At 39.3% G+C, this 19,229-nt stretch overlaps 2 protein-coding genes across 2 annotated transcripts in view; both read right to left on the bottom strand.

The window, feature by feature from the left end:
* Positions 1-19,229, bottom strand: part of LOC122669863 (R3H and coiled-coil domain-containing protein 1) — a 35,535-nt gene that overhangs the window by 12,441 nt on the left and 3,865 nt on the right. Inside the window, exons 4-6 of the mRNA XM_043866741.1 lie at positions 17,626-17,787; positions 6,877-6,966; positions 5,536-5,763 (exon numbers count right to left, since the gene is read on the bottom strand). Of these exons, the coding sequence (XP_043722676.1) occupies positions 5,576-5,763; positions 6,877-6,966; positions 17,626-17,787 (440 nt within the window). The 3' untranslated portion in view covers positions 5,536-5,575. The remainder of the gene's footprint in view (positions 1-5,535; positions 5,764-6,876; positions 6,967-17,625; positions 17,788-19,229) is intronic.
* Positions 636-1,892, bottom strand: LOC122669861 (E3 ubiquitin-protein ligase PUB24-like). The gene has a single exon (XM_043866739.1). It carries the CDS (start codon positions 1,890-1,892, stop codon positions 705-707), a length of 1,188 nt encoding a protein of 395 aa, XP_043722674.1. The 3' UTR covers positions 636-704.

The following is a 19,229-nucleotide window of genomic DNA, read 5'->3' as shown; positions in this document are numbered from 1 at the left end:
ATAAGCTAATTGATTCCAAACTTGGATCCAAGACCATTAACTAATGGGTGTGCAGGTTCTGATTCCTTCCAAGTTGTCCAAAATTTTTTTAAAAAAATCCCCTAACATATGCTATATATATTTAATAATATTATAATAAGGCACTAATTTCAGTCAGATTAGATATGCTTCATATTCCCAAATGGACCTTTAAATTTGTAGCCAAATATTTGGTAAAATAGTATATGAGACAAGTGGTACTAGCCAAAATTGAAAGACTAAAAAACTTAAGGGTTTGACCTTAGTTCTCATGATCTTGAGTCTTGAAAATTATATGTAATATATAGGATTAGGATGTGAATTTGTTTCGATTCCACCAATTCTTAATTGGTAGATCCGAAACCGGACCAATAACTTATCGGTAGATTTGGAACCGGATCAATAAACTATTGGGTGAGTTGGTTCTGATTCTAATTCTGGTCCAAAATTGACACCCTTACTGGAAGAGCACTCCAATACCATTTTACGAAAATATAAACCAATAACAGATAAAGAATAATCCAATTTTGTGTAATAAAGGAGATCAAAATTTTCTTGATCTCGTCCCCTTCAAAACTTTTCCAAATTTATCATTTACATAGAAAATTGCCACAAAATCTTGTAAACAAAAACAAAAACTATTTCCGAAATCTTAATTAACCATGATTTTTATTTCGATAAATAAGTTACATAGGATACCTTGTTAACAGATAAACAGCAATGCAAGGAGAATTGTTCCATACCTTAGAATGCAACTTAAGTATCCCTCTTGCCGTATCCTTCACGTTCACTTCACACTCAGCCTGAAGAACCATGCAAATCTTTGACACAGCTCCCACTCTTAACATCTCATTGAGAACTTCATTAGTAGCTGAGAATTTCGAGATCGATGCGAGAATTCTCACCGACGATTCATTGGCGGCCGGCGAAACTCTTAGAATCCTCTTTGTTACCATGGCAATCCCTGCAGAGTGAGCTAGAAATTGGGCTCTTCCATCTGCACATGAACATAGATAATCCAACACACCCAAGATCAACTCTGTGGTCCTCTTCTCAGGCATGGTAAGCTCTAGCTCGATTAGCTCCGAAACTGCACTTGCTTCAATGATTTTAACTCTATTTCTTCCCAATAGACAAGCTTCTAGTAAGACATGCAAGGTAGCTTTGGTGGCTTCTTTAGAGATCCCATCTCTCAAAACCCTAATCAAAACTTGAAAGAATTCGGGTTTTAACCGATCCAATAGATTAGCACTTGCAGCTTCAATGAAAGCTTTCAAAACAATGACTGCTTTTGTCTTCACTGCTTTATCTATCTCTTGCTTCAAAACCCATGTGATAGAATCTATGAAATCACAGTTTTCTGTGAGAATAAGCTTTGCTTCATCATTAGGGATCCGCAAACAAAGGATTACATTGAGAGCTCCTTGGATTCCATCTGTTTGGGTTTCTTTAAAGCACCTTACGATTAAAGAAACCATGGCCTTACCTACACCAGTTTCTACCATGAATTTCCTGTTGGTTTCTTTTTCAGAAGCTAAGGACTCTAACTTCTGAAGGGATTTGAGTTGTAGGTGAGGAACCCAAAGGTCTTGAATGAGTTTAAAGATTTGGTTTTTGTTGAGAGGTGGTTTTGGGGGAGGGATAGAGGTGTACCAAGATTGGATTAGTCGCCGGAGAGTATGGTTAGGGGTTAAAGAAGAATCTAGCTGAAGGGACTGTTTGGTGACTGGGCAAGTGGTGTTGTTGTCGGAGGACAACCATTGTTTGATGCTCTCGTAATCGTATGTGATGCCGGTGATGGCTGTTACTGGGTCTTTCATGATCTGAAGGGATATGGGGCAGATGAAATATTGAGGAATTTCTATCTCATCCATGAATTGAAATAAAACCACCAAAGAATGATACAAGTTTATGAAGAGAGAGAAGTGAGGAGGAGTTGTGTGTAAGCAGCTGCATTTGGTAAGAGAAAGCGGCTAATTTATGGAATGGATTTCAAAGGAGAAAGAGAGGAATAGAAGAAAATTCCATAAAGATGCTTTGCCGTAGGAGGGTTGGTCTTTGTTTCAACAATTTTAAAATTATTGAATCTTGTTTCTGTGGTCAAACCACAGAAAATGTAATAAAGCCACGAATTTTTACACTTTTTTCATGGTAGATCCACATGCTGCAAAGGTGGCATTAAAATTGACTTGTTGGAAACGTTGTTTGATCTAATGGGTCGCTAGAGTACTTACTGGTGGTGGCCATTTAAATAAAAAAAATCAGTTTGAAACCATAGACAATCTACTTCAATTGGTAAAACCCATGTGCAAAATAAGGGTAGATCCACGCACAATAGGAGTTGGAATGACCGCCATGCCCCCATGTATAGCTAAAATTCTACACCCTTTTGTACCATCGCATGCGTTTTCATTGACTGGCACACTCGGTGTGGCTCCTGCATCCCATCTAGAAAACAACGCCCCAAGAAATAAGATTTTTTATAAGATGGTACTTTTACCTGTCCTCTATTTCAGAGAACGAATAAAGAACTACCACATATATTAGAGTCTAAATCTCACAATAAGTATATACAATTTCATTCAAATTGATACAAATGTGAGACTGGGTAAGAGTCAAGTTATGGACTAGAGATAATAAACATTTTAAAACTATAATGTATCGCTCTCTAACTTATGAAACCAAATAAATAAAAAACAATGTACATAAAAAAATTTAATAAAGGGGAAGATGACGACATAACTCTAGTATATGCGCTACAAAACAAAGTTAGTATACATGAACAGCATGAAAAACTTACAAGGTAACCTAAGTTACTATTTATCAGAGAAAAAAATAACTAAATTAGAAGTAAGATGTTAACATCATTTTACTTAAAATGTATAAAATATCCCTATTAATGAATAAAAAGGAAAAATAATTCAAATAAATTGAAAGTATTCTATACTGACATCATAACATCTAAGTATAGATCCTATTGATCTTAAAAGGCCTAAATTAAAATGATTCAAAAATAGAAAAATTCAGAATAAGCAAATAGATCTAGAAACACTTACTGAAGCTAAAATGATAGAATAAAACTATCTCAAAAGGTCGTAAAAGAAGTAGTATGCCTAAATTGACTGAAAATCCCCTTTAATGTATAAATACTAAAAAATACCCATAAAAATTTGAAACATAACCATTGTACTTGGCACAACGAAATAGGCCTTTTGATAAACTTATTGAGGTTGAATAGTTAAAACCAGTTTTTCCATATAAACTATTTATTTCAGGGGTGGTAGAGGTTTAATAATCTAATCTAGGCCCCTAATTAGATTACATTGCCCCTATATGTGGACGCTAGAATCTGATTTTTCTTCTACCAAAAAACATTTAAAAAAAATAAAGTCTAATTTTTTAGTTTTACCACTTCTCAAAGCACGAAAAAAAAGATTCTGATTTTTCAGTTTTACCACTTCTCAAAGCACGTGTACACACACATGAGAGTTTAATAGCCTTTCATAGTTCTACGAGGAATATAGCTTGGATAGGATCAATGCCAATATATCTTAGGGATGTGTAAATATCTCATTTTGTCACCCTCAGATGATGATGACTCCAAGATAACTATACTCACAATATCTCTCTCTCTCGGGAAAATTCAGTTTAAGAGAAAAAGACTAAACTACCTTCACAAGTTTTTTATTAGTAAAATGATTTTCAAAACCAGTTTCAACGATAATGATAAGTGTTTTTATCATTTAAAAATCGAATATTAAACAATGGTGCAAGAACGGTGCAAAGCGGCCACATAAGAGATAAGTCTTATATTCCTTTGGTGTTGCATATTACTACACTTTCAGACTTTGTTCCTATTGATTCCACCATTCTCTCTCTCTCTCTCTCTCTCTCTCTCTCTCTCTCTCTCTCTCTCATCTAGATCCTCTACTTCCGTGCATCCCAAACACAGCAAGGTGAAAAAGACTTCCTTACCTTTGCGCGGGCAAGATACCCAGGTAAGAATAAGGTGGTCATTTTGCCGTCTTGCTGTGTCTGGGATGCACGTTGCAGTATTGGCAGCTCCGCAATAGAGGGATCTCTCTCTCTCGTTCTCTGTGTCTTTGCAGAAACTTCTACCTATCCTTCCCTCTTTCGGCTTCCCCACACACTATTTTCTGTTCGATTTCGGCCATTATAATCGGGTACATTCTCATCCTAAATTGCAATTATTAGGTCTTCTAACAAAAAAAATTTGAGTTTTCCCAGAGTATTCTGCTTTTGATGTCTATATTTAAAGCAATCCTGTTCTGGAGGAGGAATGTGGGTTGGGTTTTCAATGACATTGTTTTCAACCATGATGAATGATTGCATTTTTCTGGTTCAAGTACTTGTTAGGATAGTACTTCAATATTTCATGGTTAAGGGTCTTTCTGGTTCACTGCTTGTTATGATTGTCCTTTACTATTTTATGATGATTGTAAGTTCCAATAACATATTCTTGGGCAGATTAAAAAGGTAGTTGACTCCCTAACCAGGAAGGTGATATCCGTCAAACCGTGTAATCCAATAACTAAGAGTTTCTCACATAGCAATAAATAAAAGGAAAAATGACTCTGTTCGGAGAGTGTGGCGTATGCAAGTACTCCCATGACTTTATCTCTCTCCTCCCCATAAGAAAAGACAGTTCTGAGTTTCAGACCCCTTGTATGAAGGAGGAGAGAGATAGACACATGCGAGTGTTGATGTAGGCCACACTCTTGGACAAAAAAACTCCTCATAAATAAATTAAAGGAGAAAGATCACCACCCGATCGTGACAGACTCGCTGCTCCTATGTCTTGATACAAGGGCACGTGAATGACCACTACACCCGTGGTAATTTCTAGGGTTCCAAGGAGATGTAGCGGCAGAGTTCTACATGACTGAGTGGCATTCTCTTTACCATAAATTAATTTCTACCCAACAAAAAAAAAAAAATCTCCGAAGTGACATTCTCAAGTTTATTTACTTTCCCATGCCTTCCTTTTCCGTTGTCCTCATGTTTTCATAGAAATTTAGATCTAACTAGTAACTACTACTACTACTTCCAAGGCACGTCGCACTGTTTCGGTAGAGCGACTAGAAGTAGTTAGATCTAAATTTCGTATTCAAAAATGACTGCTTCTTAATTGGTATGCTATAAAGCTACCAATATAAAATCTTTCCCCTACATTCAATGTATAGAAGCCTTAAGACCGTAATAAGCAAGACAGCTCGATTTTTAAAATTTTTTTTTCTGTTTCTGGAAAAACGCAGCCTCAGCTTGGTTAATGCTAGCTAATTGATCAAACATGGTCATCAACAATACACCAGTCAGAGGTGGGAAGAAGTCTAGTAGAATCATGTTTCGATTGCTGCAGTCAATATGATTTATATTTTGGCATCACAAAAATGAATTTTCTGTCACGTGAACCAATTTCCTATTCCTCTTAAGAAAATTATGTCTAACTACATACACAAGTATGTTAATCAAATCGAACTGGTAAAGAACAAAAAAATCAATAAAGAACTAAGATATGGAACACAAAATAGTGCTTCTAGTCAGCACCCCAGGCCTCGTCCCTCAAAGTTTGCCTTGTGACTATACGATTCCTTCTGTCTTCCTCTTGTTTCTTCAAATCACTGGATCTGAAGGTTGTTGGCAGCTTCTGTCCAATTCCCTGAGCAATCAGCCTCTGGGCTGTCCTTGCAGATGTTTTTGGCCTTGGGTAAGGAGGTTCAAGATCTAAAAATAAAGAATGAATCCCAGTTAAATGACATAAAAAAAAGTGACAAAATTTCAAGAGTTAAACATGTCGCTTTCTCCAGACAATTCTCCATTTTACTAGCATTTTTTCGTTCTCCTTCCAAAAAATAGATATACAGCCACAGATAATATACAAAAGGGAGAATGTTCTCTATGCCGCAGCGCAGCCTGCGCCCAGGCACGTGGGCAGCCTGTGCAGGGGGACAGGGTGGTCGGTCATTGCACCCACCCCCATGTGCCTGGGCGCAGGCTGCGCTGCTGTGGCACAAAGAACAGCGTCCCTATACAAAAATAGGTGCAAGGTAGAGTTGTCAGTCCAATACAAAGGTGCACAGGTTCTGCATTCTGGGTCTTTTTTTTTTTTTTTGGTAAATGCATTCTGGGTTAGTACCTGGCTGAATGTAACTTACCTGGTTGTGTGCGGTGTGCGGCTCCTGCACCCAAACACAGGGCCACGTGAAATGACCACCACACCCCAAGGGATTTCCATAGGGGCACGGCGGTCTTTTCACACGGCCTAGTGTCTGGGCACGGGGGGCCGCATAACGCACACGACCAGATAGCGTTCTCTTCCCCTAATAGAATATGAAGATTCGTAGTCTTCCTCCTTTTGGTATCGTCGTATATTATCAGAATGTAACAATTTGAGGTTCAGACCAGGAAGATGGAGGTAAGGATACGGGCTTCAGTGTTTCACCATGAGGCAGAAGATTCCACAATGATTGCTGTTAGGCGAGACACCACGGAAGACTTTTACAATTTACTAATGCTCACTCAAGCAGTATGAAAACATGAAGGGATCAAAATCATAGGAATGGCAAAAGTTGAAGGAAATAAAGGCAGCCAACCCATAAATGTAATGGTTCAAATTAAGCTTTTGTAACTCTAATGAAACTGCTATTATTAGTTGTGCTTGCCATTATATTTTGCTTGCTGCTGATGGTTCAATCACATTATCATGGTGAGGGTAGATGGGGAAGGTTTTCAGAACACAACTATTCCCACGTTCTTTACTAAAATTTGACCACATGCAGTTCGAATGTCATAAAAGTTTCAGGAGGGGGAAAGCAGAGGAGAAGATAAATGATATACCTTGGGTTGAAATTGAGGTCAAAAGTACATCATTCTCATTAAGCCGACGTACCATGAATGGACAACTGACGCTGTTTACTGCCTCACTTGCTGTATTAAAAACGAATGCACGAATTGAATCCAAAATGTCTTTCAAAAGAAAACAGCATAGATAATGATGCAACAACAATAAACAAGAAGAGGGCCAGAAACACGAAACCAAAGAAACTCAATGACTCCATCTAGTTGGACATAAAATGATGAAAAGTATTTAAAAAATTGAAGTAGCTACATAATAGGAAATAGCTACATTAAATAGCAGTAGAAAATTGAAGTAAATTTGAGGGTCAGATGGGCTACCACGTAGCAGATACCAGCTGGGAGTGTCATTAAGCATGGTATCACATATGCACTGCATCCACCTAAAAATATGGCAGAACAGATGCATTGGCAAGCTTAACAACGTGTCCCTATTGAGTTTGGCCACGTGGCTGCTGCTGTGGCAGCTCTCAACCTGATGGATAGATAGTAATGCAAACTTGACCTCGAACCAACGGGAGATTGATTGCATCAGGATCAATACAATAAAAGGACAAAATTAAATAACTGAAACTCTTTTTTTTATTGCTATTTTCTGTTTACATATGAAAGAAGAACATCAAAGGATAGAAAAGAAGAAGAAAGGGATACAGAAGGGGGGGATAGGATCAGCTCTCTCAGCCAGGCAATCTCAGCCCATCATCCTTTCACCCAGGGCTTCTCACCCATGGTCTCTCACTGTTGCCGCATCTCACAGCTTCATCCATAGTTCTTTTTTCTTCAATCTCTGTCCTCTTCTGCTCAGACACATACATGTATTTATAATAAAACCTACGACAGCTTCTAGGAATAAAATAAAAATCATAAAATAGAAACTAACCATTACATAAAACACCCCTTTAAAATAGAAACTTGAGTCTAACTAGGATTTGCAATTAGGATTACAACTCAAATAGGAAACTAAATAAGTGCCTCATAATAAAAATAACACCTAAAAATGAACTCCTCTAAGACAGCAGTCCATATCAACCCCAAATTACTGTTCGCATGAACAGTGTCACGTGAACAGTAATTCCCCCCCCCCCCTTTTGGTCTTCTTCATGCTTCATCTACTTCAGATTGGGATTAACCACATGTCAATTTCAATCATAAAACCAATTTGTATTCAATTATTCCCATGTACTTTGGATGATCTATAATTTCTCTTATCTTTGACTTTTTAACCAAAATTTGACCTGCTTTTTCTTTATGTACAAATTGGGCTAAGCTTTTATATGTAAATATGGAATGGTAGAGCGTACTTGTGTACAAAATTTGAGAGCTAGATGGACTGCTACATGGTAGATATCAGGAGGAACTAGTTGTTAAGCATAGCAAAAAGCCATTCAGCTACCCACCTACCCGTCCCCCCCCCCCCCGCACACACACACACACATCAGCGCCAATCGAATTTCATTATAAAGAATAATAGAATTTTGCTGCCATACTTCTCTATTAAAATCAAAGTAGTGAGGATGCCAAGTAAATACTCAATTATTGCTGGTAATGATTAAAAAAGTGTTAGTTATATTGGGCCAGAATACCGTGGGGGTATTCTGGACTTTTTTCCTTTATTATTTGTTAGTTTCTTATGTGGTTTAATCCCACATTGCTTATGTAATTATTTTTACTATTTCATTATAGTTATAAATACAATGTGCTTGGGATGAACTAATCATCCAAGCATTAACCTAATTCAAATCTGTTTCTACATGGTATCAGAGCAGATTTCGAACTAGGGACACCAATTTTTCTCGGTTTTTGTTATTCTTCTCTCTCTCTCGATCTTCTTCTCTTCTAGTTCTCTCCTTCTTCTCCCTTGTTCTTCATTCCCATATAGGGCAGCACTGATGAGGTAATCATGCGATCCAGTTGCTGCCCCCATTACCTCATTTATGACTTATAATTCTGTTCGATAGACTCCAATCAACACTGCTGCGATATTGGTTCTTCAGTTCCTTCTTGGAGATTGCTTCTACATCAGATACAAGGGCTCCTCTCCTCTCTTTGAAGACCAGAAGCTGCTGCAGAATTGTTGTTTTATTGGTTCAGAAATTATTCCTCAAGATTGAAGACTTCCTTGAGATCGATTCCTCCATTATCAGGGTTTTTTTCAAAACCCTGACATCCATCGATCTTCGGGTTATTGCTGCCCACTGTTGCTGATTTTTTGCAGGTGTTTTCTTCACTTATAAGGGCTCCTTCGACAGCTATATCAGATTCTACAGATCTGTTTTTTGCCTAGGCTCATCCATCGATTCCATCACTTTAGAGTTTTGTTCAAAACCCTAAAAACCATAATTGATCAAGGTTCCTTTTTGGCTGCTGGTTCTATTTGTTTGGGACTTTACTTGAAGTTGTTTGGCCTTCTCTGCTGCCGGTATGGGTGACTCTACCAACTCTACTGCTACTTCTGTTCATGATGGCAATCACAAGACAGATTATCACAGCTTTCCACCTAACCCCATCAAACTGGATGGCTCAAATTACCTTATGTGGTCCAGATCAGCCTCCTTTGCCATTGCTGGCCGTGGCCTCACTGACCATATTGATGGCACTATTGTTAAGCCTAGTGATAAAGGCCCTGATCAGACTAAGTGGCTGGCCAATAATGGTGTTCTCATGTCCTACCTCATAGGCTCTATGACTTCAGCTTTACAGCATAATTTTCTTCTTCTGGATACTGCCGACCAGATTTGGGTTGCTTGCAAGGAGACCTACGGACAGCTTGGCAATGATGCCCAGGTTTATGACATTCGAAAGAAGGTCCTTCACACTACTCAGGTAGACCTTTCTGTTTTGGACTACTATGCTTCTCTCCGCAGCCTGTGGCAACAGTTGGATCATTACTCTGATTTTCACCCCTCTACAATTGCTGATATTGCCTCTTCTAAGAAACATGTGGACAAGATCAGAGTCTATGATTTTCTAGCTAGTTTGAATATGGAGTATGATCCCATTCGTGTTCAAGTGTTGGGCCATACACCTTTTCCCACACTTGAACAATCTTATGCATTGGTTTCTTCTGAGGAGAACTGTAGGGCTGCCATGTTACATCCTCCTATTACTGACAGATCTGCTCTCAAGGCTGCTGCCCCCATCACTCCTACACCTATTGGCACTGCTTCTCTTGGTGATTCTACTACAGGGACTGTTGTTTGTGAGCACTGTCACAAACCATATCACACCAAGGAGAGGTGCTGGAAACTTCATGGGAAACCAGCTGACTTTGAAGCAAAACGGGCTGCCAAGACCAAGACTAAGACAAAGCCCAAGGCCCATCGGATCGAGATCACATTACAGACCCTACTACTGACCCTGGTCTATCCCAGGATGAGCTACAGGCATTTCGACGTATGCTAAGGTCTTCCACTGTTGCTGCCTCTACTACATCAGCTACTGCCAATTCTTCCGCTCATTCAGGTTCACACTTTGCCCGGTCAGGTATTCCTTTTGGCGGTCATTGTGCTTCTGTAGCCTCCCATCCTTGGATCATAGATTCTGGAGCTACAGATCATATGACCGGTTCCTCTAGTTTGTTTCATCGATACTCTCCTACTTCTGGGAAGGACAAGGTCAAGGTAGCTGATGGTTCTCTTTCATCTATCTCTGGAAAGGGAATCATCAACTGCACTTCCTCCCTTCCATTAACTTCTGTTTTGCACATTCCTAATTTTACTACTAACCTTCTTTCCATTAGTAGTAGTACTCGTGATCTTAACTGCAAAGTTACTTTCTTTCCTTCTCATTGTGTGTTTCAGGATCTGGCCTCTGGGAAGACGATTGGATTGGGTAAAGTGCACGGTGGGCTGTACCTGCTTGATGATGGTCGCTTCTCTCCACCACCATTACCTTCTCCACTACACCAGAACTCCATGGTCTTTTCTGAACTCTACCAGTGGCACTCTAGGTTAGGTCACCCCCCTTTAGGAATTTTAGCACATTTATTTCCTAGTTTGGTCACCCTACATACTAAAGATGACTTTTTTTGTGAGACGTGTGTTTTGGCCAAACAGACACGTTCAAATTATCTTATTTCAAATAAAAGACAAATTATCTTATTTCAAATAAAAGAAGTTCTTCTTGTTTTGAGTTAGTGCATTCTGATGTTTGGGGCCCTAATCGTAAACCCTCTATTTCTGGCCATCGGTGGCTTGTATCTTTCATTGATTGTCATTCTAGGAACACATGGGTCTATCTCTTGCACACCAAAAATCAAGTTTTTTCATGCTTTCAACACTTTCATAAAATGGTCCAAACTCAGTTCCAGGCTACTCTCAAAATATTGAGAAGTGATATTGGAACAGAGTATAAAGAATCACAATTTCAAAAATATTTGGCTGACCATGGAATCATTCATCAGATTAGTTGTGTTGATACCCCTGCCCAGAATGGTGTGGCAGAAAGGAAAAACCGCCACTTGTTAGAAATGGCCAGAGCATTAATGTTTGCGAGGAATGTCCCGTCTCAATATTGGGGGGATGCGGTTATCACAGCAGCCTATCTCATCAATAGGCTGCCATCTCAGGTACTTCACTCCCGTAGCCCCTCTAATGTTTTAATTGGTAATTCTTCCTTTATTGTGCCTCCCAAGGTGTTTGGTTGTGTGTGTTATGATCGAGATACTAAATCTCCCAGCAAACTTGAACCTCGAGGACTCCGTTGTATTTTCTTGGGTTATTCTCCAACCCAGAAAGGCTATAAATATTACCATCCCCCTTCCCGCCGTACCATGGTTAGCATGGATGTTGTTTTCCATGAGTCCCTTTCTTATTATTCTTCGCCACCGCTTCAAGGGGAGAGTGCTGATGAAGATGTGGCTTTCGAGATTCCTCTACCTGAGGAGCCTCTGGCTGCCCAGCCCTCTTTACCACCCACGGCTGCTGTCCAGCCCCTTTTGGATGCTTCCTATCCACCCTTGGATGTTGCCCATCCTACTTTGGAGACCTCCCAACAACCTCTGGCTGTTCCTCCCTCACCTAATGGGAATCCTTTACAGGGGGAGACCATAGAAAATAGTGTTGTTAATATTCCTACTCAGGGGGAGCAGACTCCGGTCTAGAGAACTATTGGTGAATTTCAGAAGAGAATTGACAACTCCAACATGATCACCTATACAAGGGGAAGGTCCACAAGAGGACAGTTGCATCCCACTATAGCACTAGTACCCATCCAATTGCCGGCTCCAGACACAGATCCTACATCTCCTGGTAATCCATCTCCTTCCGACCTACCTATTGCACTTCGCAAAGGTACTAGGACTTGCACTTTACATCCCATATCTCATTTTGTTTCGTATAACTCTCTTTCTCCCTCTTTTCGTGCATTTGTATCTTCTCTTTCCTCTGTTTCGGTTCCTAGAAATTGGCAGGAAGCATCTACAGATGGAAAGTGGAAGACAGCAATGTTGGAAGAAATGACAGCACTACACACAAATAATACGTGGGATCTTGTGGCTCTTCCTCCAGGGAAAAAACCAGTGGGTTGTAGATGGGTCTTCGTAGTTAAACAGAAGGCTGATGGTTCGGTGGACAGGTATAAGGCACGTTTGGTTGCAAAGGGGTTCACTCAAACTTATGGAGTTGACTATCAGGAGACCTTTGCACCAATGGCAAAGCTCAACACTGTCAGGGTGTTATTATCTTGTGCTGCAAATCTTGGGTGGGATCTTCAACAGTTAGATGTCAAAAATGCCTTTCTCCATGGGGAGCTTGAGGAGGAGGTATATATGGACATTCCACCTGGTTTCTCTGATGACAGGACTACGGGCAAGGTTTGTAAATTGAAGCGTGCCCTTTATGGCTTGAAGCAGTCACCCAGGGCCTAGTTTGGCAGATTTCATAAGGCTATGATTTCAGCAGGTTACAAGCAGAGCAATGCTGATCACACTTTGTTTATCAGACGACTTGGTGACAAGGTTACTCTTCTCGTAGTCTATGTAGATGATATTGTGATCACTGGTAATGATGATGCTGCAATCAGGGATTTGAAAATTCTTCTTGGCCGTGAGTTTGAGGTCAAAGATCTTGGTCCCCTAAAATATTTTCTAGGGATGGAAGTTGCTCGATCTTCAAAGGGCATCTTTCTTTCTCAAAGAAAATATGTCCTTGATCTATTGACTGAGACAGGGCTACTTGGCTGTCATCCTTCAGATACTCCTATGGAAGCTACTACAAAACTTAGGGAGAAAGAGGGTGAGCCGGTTGACAAGGGTGCCTATTAGCGGTTAGTAGGCAAACTAATCTACCTTTCCCACACACGCCCTGACATTGCAGTTGCTGTGAGTTTGGTGAGTCAGTTCATGCATGATCCATATTCCTCTCATATGGATGCGGTCCGTCGTATTTTGAGGTACTTGAAGTCTGCTCCAGGAAAGGGAATTCTTCTATCTGCCAATGGTCACTTGAAGGTTGAAGTCTATACTGATGCCGATTGGGCTGGTTCTCCTTATAGGAAATCTATCTCTGGCTACTGTTCCTTTGTGGGTGGAAACCTTGTCACATGGCGGAGCAAAAAGCAGAATATTGTGGCAAGGTCTAGTGCTGAAGCCGAATTCCGCGCAATGGCACAAGGAATTTGTGAACTTCTGTGGCTTAGAGGGTTATTGCAGGATATTGGTGTTGCTGTCCATCTTCCAATGATGCTTCACAATAAAACGGCCATTAGTATTGCTCATAACCCTGTCCAGCATGATCGCACGAAACATGTGGAGGTTGACCGACATTTCATCAAGGAGAAGCTTGAAGCTGGCCTCGTTTGTGTTCCCTTTGTGAAGTCTTCTGATCAGCTAGCTAATGTGTTCACTAAGGGATTGAGTAGCAAGCTGTTTCATCCTATCTTAGTCAAGTTGGGCATGCATGATATATATGCTCCAACTTGAGGGGGAGTGTTAGTTATATTGGGCCAGAATACCGTGGGGGTATTCTAAACTTTTTTCCTTTATTATTTGTTAGTTTCTTATGTGGTTTAATCCCACATTGCTTATGTAATTATTTTTACTATTTCATTATAGTTATAAATACAATGTGCTTGGAAAGAACTAATCATCCAAGCATTAACCTAATTCAAATCTGTTTCTACAAAAAGTTTCCATTTTTTATTTTTTTTTCATTTTTTATTTTTTATTTTATTTTTTTTGTTTTAGATGGACTAAACATATTTGCTAAGTACCATGTACTGCTTATTAATCCCTCTTGTGGCTAGCTCATCATCCAAGGAATTAGCCAACCTCAATCTCCACCTCACATGGTATAAAATCTCGCGAAATTTCGGCGATATATCGCCACATTTCGTATATCTCGACATGTCCGAGATACGAAACACATCCGAAACCAAAAAATACAATATCTCGTCGATATATCGTGAGATATCGACGAAATATCGTGGATCTCACGATATATCGCGAGATATTGAAAAAGTGACAAATAGTGTGACACTAGGGGCCATTTTATACCATATTTCGCAGCTCTTGGTCGATATTTCAACCGAGAGCTGCTGAAACTCTATTTTTCTCTCTTCTTCCTCATTTTTTGCTCTTCTTCCTCCCTTCCAAGCCTCATCCAAGCATTGTTGAAGCTCCTTGTCGCCGGGAAGACGTCGGAGGGTCATCTAAGCTCATCATCCAAGCCTATTTTCATTATTTAAGGTAAATTCTATTTCTCTAAAACTAATTTTTTTTTAAATACTTTGTACAAATGTTGTTAGATGTTGATGATATTAATATATGTTAAGACACCGGAGGCCGATCTACTGCCTCACGGTGTCGAAATTTTTTTCCCATATGTATTTTTTTTATTTTTTTTCTGGTTTTAAAAATTCATTTTCCTACAACTAAAATAGGAAATAATTAGGGGCAATATGACTTAGATGGTAATGAATTAAATATATGTTAGACACCAATGGCCGATCTACGGCTTCACAGTGTCGGATTTATTTTTCTGCTCTTAAATAATTATTTTAATTTTCGAAAATTAAGAAAAATATATAAAAAAATTAAAAAAACAGAAATAAATAAGGAAAAATATGAGTTTTAAGTTTAAAAAATAATGAAAAAATATGAAAGTTATTTCTATATGTTTTGAGATGCATTAAATGTATATTATGTTTACTAATTTTTGGTTTTGTTGTGTTAGGTCAATACTTATATTAACATTATATATAAAAAATTGGTTTTAATTATGTGAAAAATATAAGGGTTAGGGGAAAAATATTAAATAACTATACAAGTGTATTAGTAATCTAAAAGTGTCAATTGAAGTGCATCTACATTAAGTTTTTTAATTATTTGTGTTACTTACATTGCAGTAAACAAGTATCATTATGGCAGATCGTGATAGACAACGTGCGAAGGGCAAGCGAAAGGTGGGGGAAAGTAGTCAACAAAGGGGGCGGAGGGAACAAAGAGAACAAAGGGAACAAGAGAGACCAGCCAGCCAGCATAGGGGTGACATTGGGTGGATATGGATATGGATCATCATCATATGGGCAGTTTAGTGGGGTAGGGGACTATGACTACCAGTCCCAGTCCCAGGGACATACTGGATCATCTTTTGTAGATAACATCTTTGCATACCCTAGCGGACCTAGCTACCAACCTCACCAGCCATACATGCAGCCAATGCCATCGCCTCTTACGCCGGCGCCAACATCATATCACAATGGATCATCTTCTTCACGGACTGGATCGATTGGTAACCCTAGTTTATATCCTAGGATAGGTTACCTACAGTATGTTGATGATTCCATTTACGTGACACTTATGGATGACTACACTCGTTTCTTCTCCGATTCTATACCGTGGTCCACATATGTCCTTCAAACAGAGAGCAATGGACGTCGACTCCAACGAGGCATGAGTGGGATTGATCCAGGGAGGCACAGCAACTACTATTAGCAGTTTAGCACTTGTAATTTGTAACTTAAGTTGTGATTTCATTGATCTATGAACTTGTGAGTTGTGACTTGCGAGTTGCGAATCTTGTGACTTACTAACTTTGACACTTAGTGTATTGCCTTTAAGGCTTTAAGCGAGTTATTGAATATTATGGAGTTTATGAGAAACATGGTACTCATCAATGTGTATTGGCTTTAACTTGATATGTGATGAAGTTAAATACTATTATTAAATATTAACTGCCTAATCTATGTGTATTTAACTATTTATACATTAGGGTCGGCGATCGTATGTCAATCAAGGGTGCAAGCCCAAAACACCAATTTGAATTCACATTTTTACAATTTTATGGTTTAAATGTGTTTATTAAGCTTAAATAAGGCTGTCCATGAAGTTTCAGGCCTAGATATGGCCAAATACCCCCTGAGATGGACCCCCGAAATATTGCAGAAAAAATGCAATATTTCGGTCATATTTCGGGTATCTCGGATATCTCGGTAGGCCCGAGATACCGAGATATCGCGAAATATTAAACCTTGCCACCTCAAGACATTCCCATAAACACAAAGCCCTAACTCCCTTAAGGAGGTGGATATATCTCCAAGAACCATCCTCCCTAGCCTATAGTCACCAAATGACCAAATCATGGCCACCTTCAATCACAACTTCCAACACGGTTCATTTAGAGAGGCTTATACACAAGTCCCTGAATATTTGTGAGAAGGCTGCTTGGTTGGATTTCAACTTCCGTGGACATATTGTCCACACCTTGTGTCACAAGGCAAATATCAGCCTAAAAGCATTAAACTACAAGGCAGAATCAAAGGGTGATATTTTATAAAGCTTCAAATGGCTAGAGAAAAGACTCAATACATGGTGAGCCATATAATTCATTGGCTTTGAAACTTGATTGATGGCAAATACAAAATGGTCCCCTATCTACCAACTGTTGGAACTGCCCACTTCAGCCCTCCATTGATTTGATGATTTAAAACACATTAGAGAAAAGCCACTGGATGGCAGGCCAAATGGTTGCATTAGGCCATGAAATTTGACATATAACAATCCAAAGGGTGCTCTATCCATCAAATAGTCAAATCAACTAAATCACCCCTCCTCATTGCTCAAAAATGGACGACCATGTATGTAAGCTTATCTACATGGGACCTTGTAAGAAAATTCCCATAATACTATAACTCTGTGAGGGAAAATTGCCACTTCAAGGTCCAATGTGAATAAGCTTATCTACATGGCCCACTTAATTCTGTCGCATCGTAGAATGATGTGGCAATTCTGTCCGTTTGATAGGTAAACTAACATCCAGATTGGCTGCACAGTTTCAAAATCCACAATCAATATACCTCCCATGTCTGTCTGGAGTTGGGCTCAGGTTCACGTACGTGAGCGTACGAGAACGACTCCCAGCTTTTCAGATGGAATCGATCCATGTGGGTCCCACAAAGTGGATTCCATCTGAACAGCTGGGAGCCGTTCTCGTACGCTCACGTATGTGAACGTGAGCTGGACTCGTCTGTCTGCACCTCAGTCCAGATTTTTCAAAGTTTTGTTTTGCCACTTTGTCAACTCAGATTGAGTCTAAACTTAACATTTGGACAGGGGACCTTGGGTTCTGCCCTAGTGCTGCAAATTTGAGCCCCATCCGACATGTGCCACATGGCAGACAAGCATGGGACAAGCAGATAAGCTTATCTTAGTGGACTTAAAGGAAATGTTCACCCTTATCATAATGCACATAAGGTTTGTTTAAGCTCAAAAAGGTAGTTAAGTTGCGATATTACCAATTGATGGATTTCGAAATACTGCAAGGGCGACAGTGTCATGGACCCAACGGATTGCAACACCAGAGTCACTGTAGTTCACAAAATACTTCTCTAAATCCGCCGTTTTTGTACTTGGTGGGAAACCATCCAGAACAAGTACATGATTCGTACCAAATCTTGCTGAAATCACAATAATAATCGCAATAATTGTTAGATTCTTAATATGTTTTGACCAACAGATCCTCACAAAATGGAAAACAAAACTAGTGTTCAAGCATGAGAATAAAGGTTCAACAGAAACAATAAGGCACCAAAGCATATGGCACAATTACTTTCTCAAGCATGAATCATGCACACCTCCCTATATATTTTTCTAGGAGCAGAGGAATGAAAAATAAATAGACCCTTCTCCCCATCCCCCCCCCCCCCAAACAAAAGAGAGAACAAACCCCGTGAAAATTTCATAAATAACAATTTACAAGGCGAAAAGAGTGTAGTAATCTCACAACAGACATGGTCTAAAGTCCCACCCCCGCCCCCCAAAAAAATCATAAATATACAAAAACATGAGCAGAACAACTATTTCATACAGGTATACTATTCCCAAAACAGATTTGAATTATAAGCACACCCTGCCTTGCTAAATCACGTGTAATTGCATTAGCAGCTGTCAGCTTCTAATGGCTCGAGCAATTCAATTGGAAAGCAAGGTCTCTAATCATCTTAATGAGATGTCAAAATCTCCAAGGTTCCAGAGCTATATCCATTTTTTATTTTTTTACTTAAGAGGAATAATATCTCCAAGATATAACTCTTACAACAGAAAAGCACGAAGTAAACCAATGATATGTACGACAAGATTTATTCTTCAATCGCGATTGTCTCAAATTGTCACATGTAAAGGACTTAATTAGGGGGTTCTCCCTTCTAAACTGAAAATGGAGATCTCTGACCATTATATTTGAATCATACTTTGCAGAACTGTCTTTCTATTAAACTGGTCACTTGACCAGAGTTTCAAGCCAATCCTGATGAATTTTCTCTAATGTGGTTTAGTTCCTATCCTGCAGTACTGAGAATTTCTGAGGTTTTCTAAACCCAAATCCCTTAGGTCCCATCAGGTTGTCAAAATCACCCTCGACTCGTGCTAAATTTCAGCTAAAAAGGATTACAACTTATGGTATAATCGACAAGTCAACTTTGGTAGATATTTGTAGGGTAAGAGACAAGATTCAACACAGAGAATCTAAGATTGACTTTGGTTTGGAATTTTAGAGATGGCTAATCCAAATGGTTCCCTATCGATCCAAATATTGGAATTTATGCATCAGCCTCCAAATGATGCTGAAAATACAAGGTAGAAAAATCCATTAAATGGTTGGCCATATAGTTGAGATAGCAACAAAATTTGACAAGTAGATTCACAGGGTCATCTATCTATTCAACAGTTGGATTAGCCATATGGTCCATATCAACCATCGACATTGTAGAACCATGTCTCTGACCAAGAGATTCTCCAGGTTTGTGCACCTAGAGAAACTTTTGCCATTGTAAAATAGCAATGAAGTGACAAAACATAAAAGAACATAAGCTTCCACAACACAATATGCTTTCGGATGCAG

Source organism: Telopea speciosissima, chromosome 7, assembly GCF_018873765.1.
Source record: "Telopea speciosissima isolate NSW1024214 ecotype Mountain lineage chromosome 7, Tspe_v1, whole genome shotgun sequence".
In the NCBI taxonomy this organism is placed as follows: Eukaryota; Viridiplantae; Streptophyta; class Magnoliopsida; order Proteales; family Proteaceae; genus Telopea; species Telopea speciosissima.
The sequence above is the reverse complement of the archived record's forward strand: the minus strand, read 5'-3'. Positions and strand labels throughout refer to the sequence as shown.

What these genes read in the sequence shown, in the direction of transcription:
- LOC122669861 (XM_043866739.1), bottom strand. Translation starts at nt 1,892, where the DNA reads ATGGATGAGATAGAAATTCCTCAATATTTCATCTGCCCCATATCCCTT.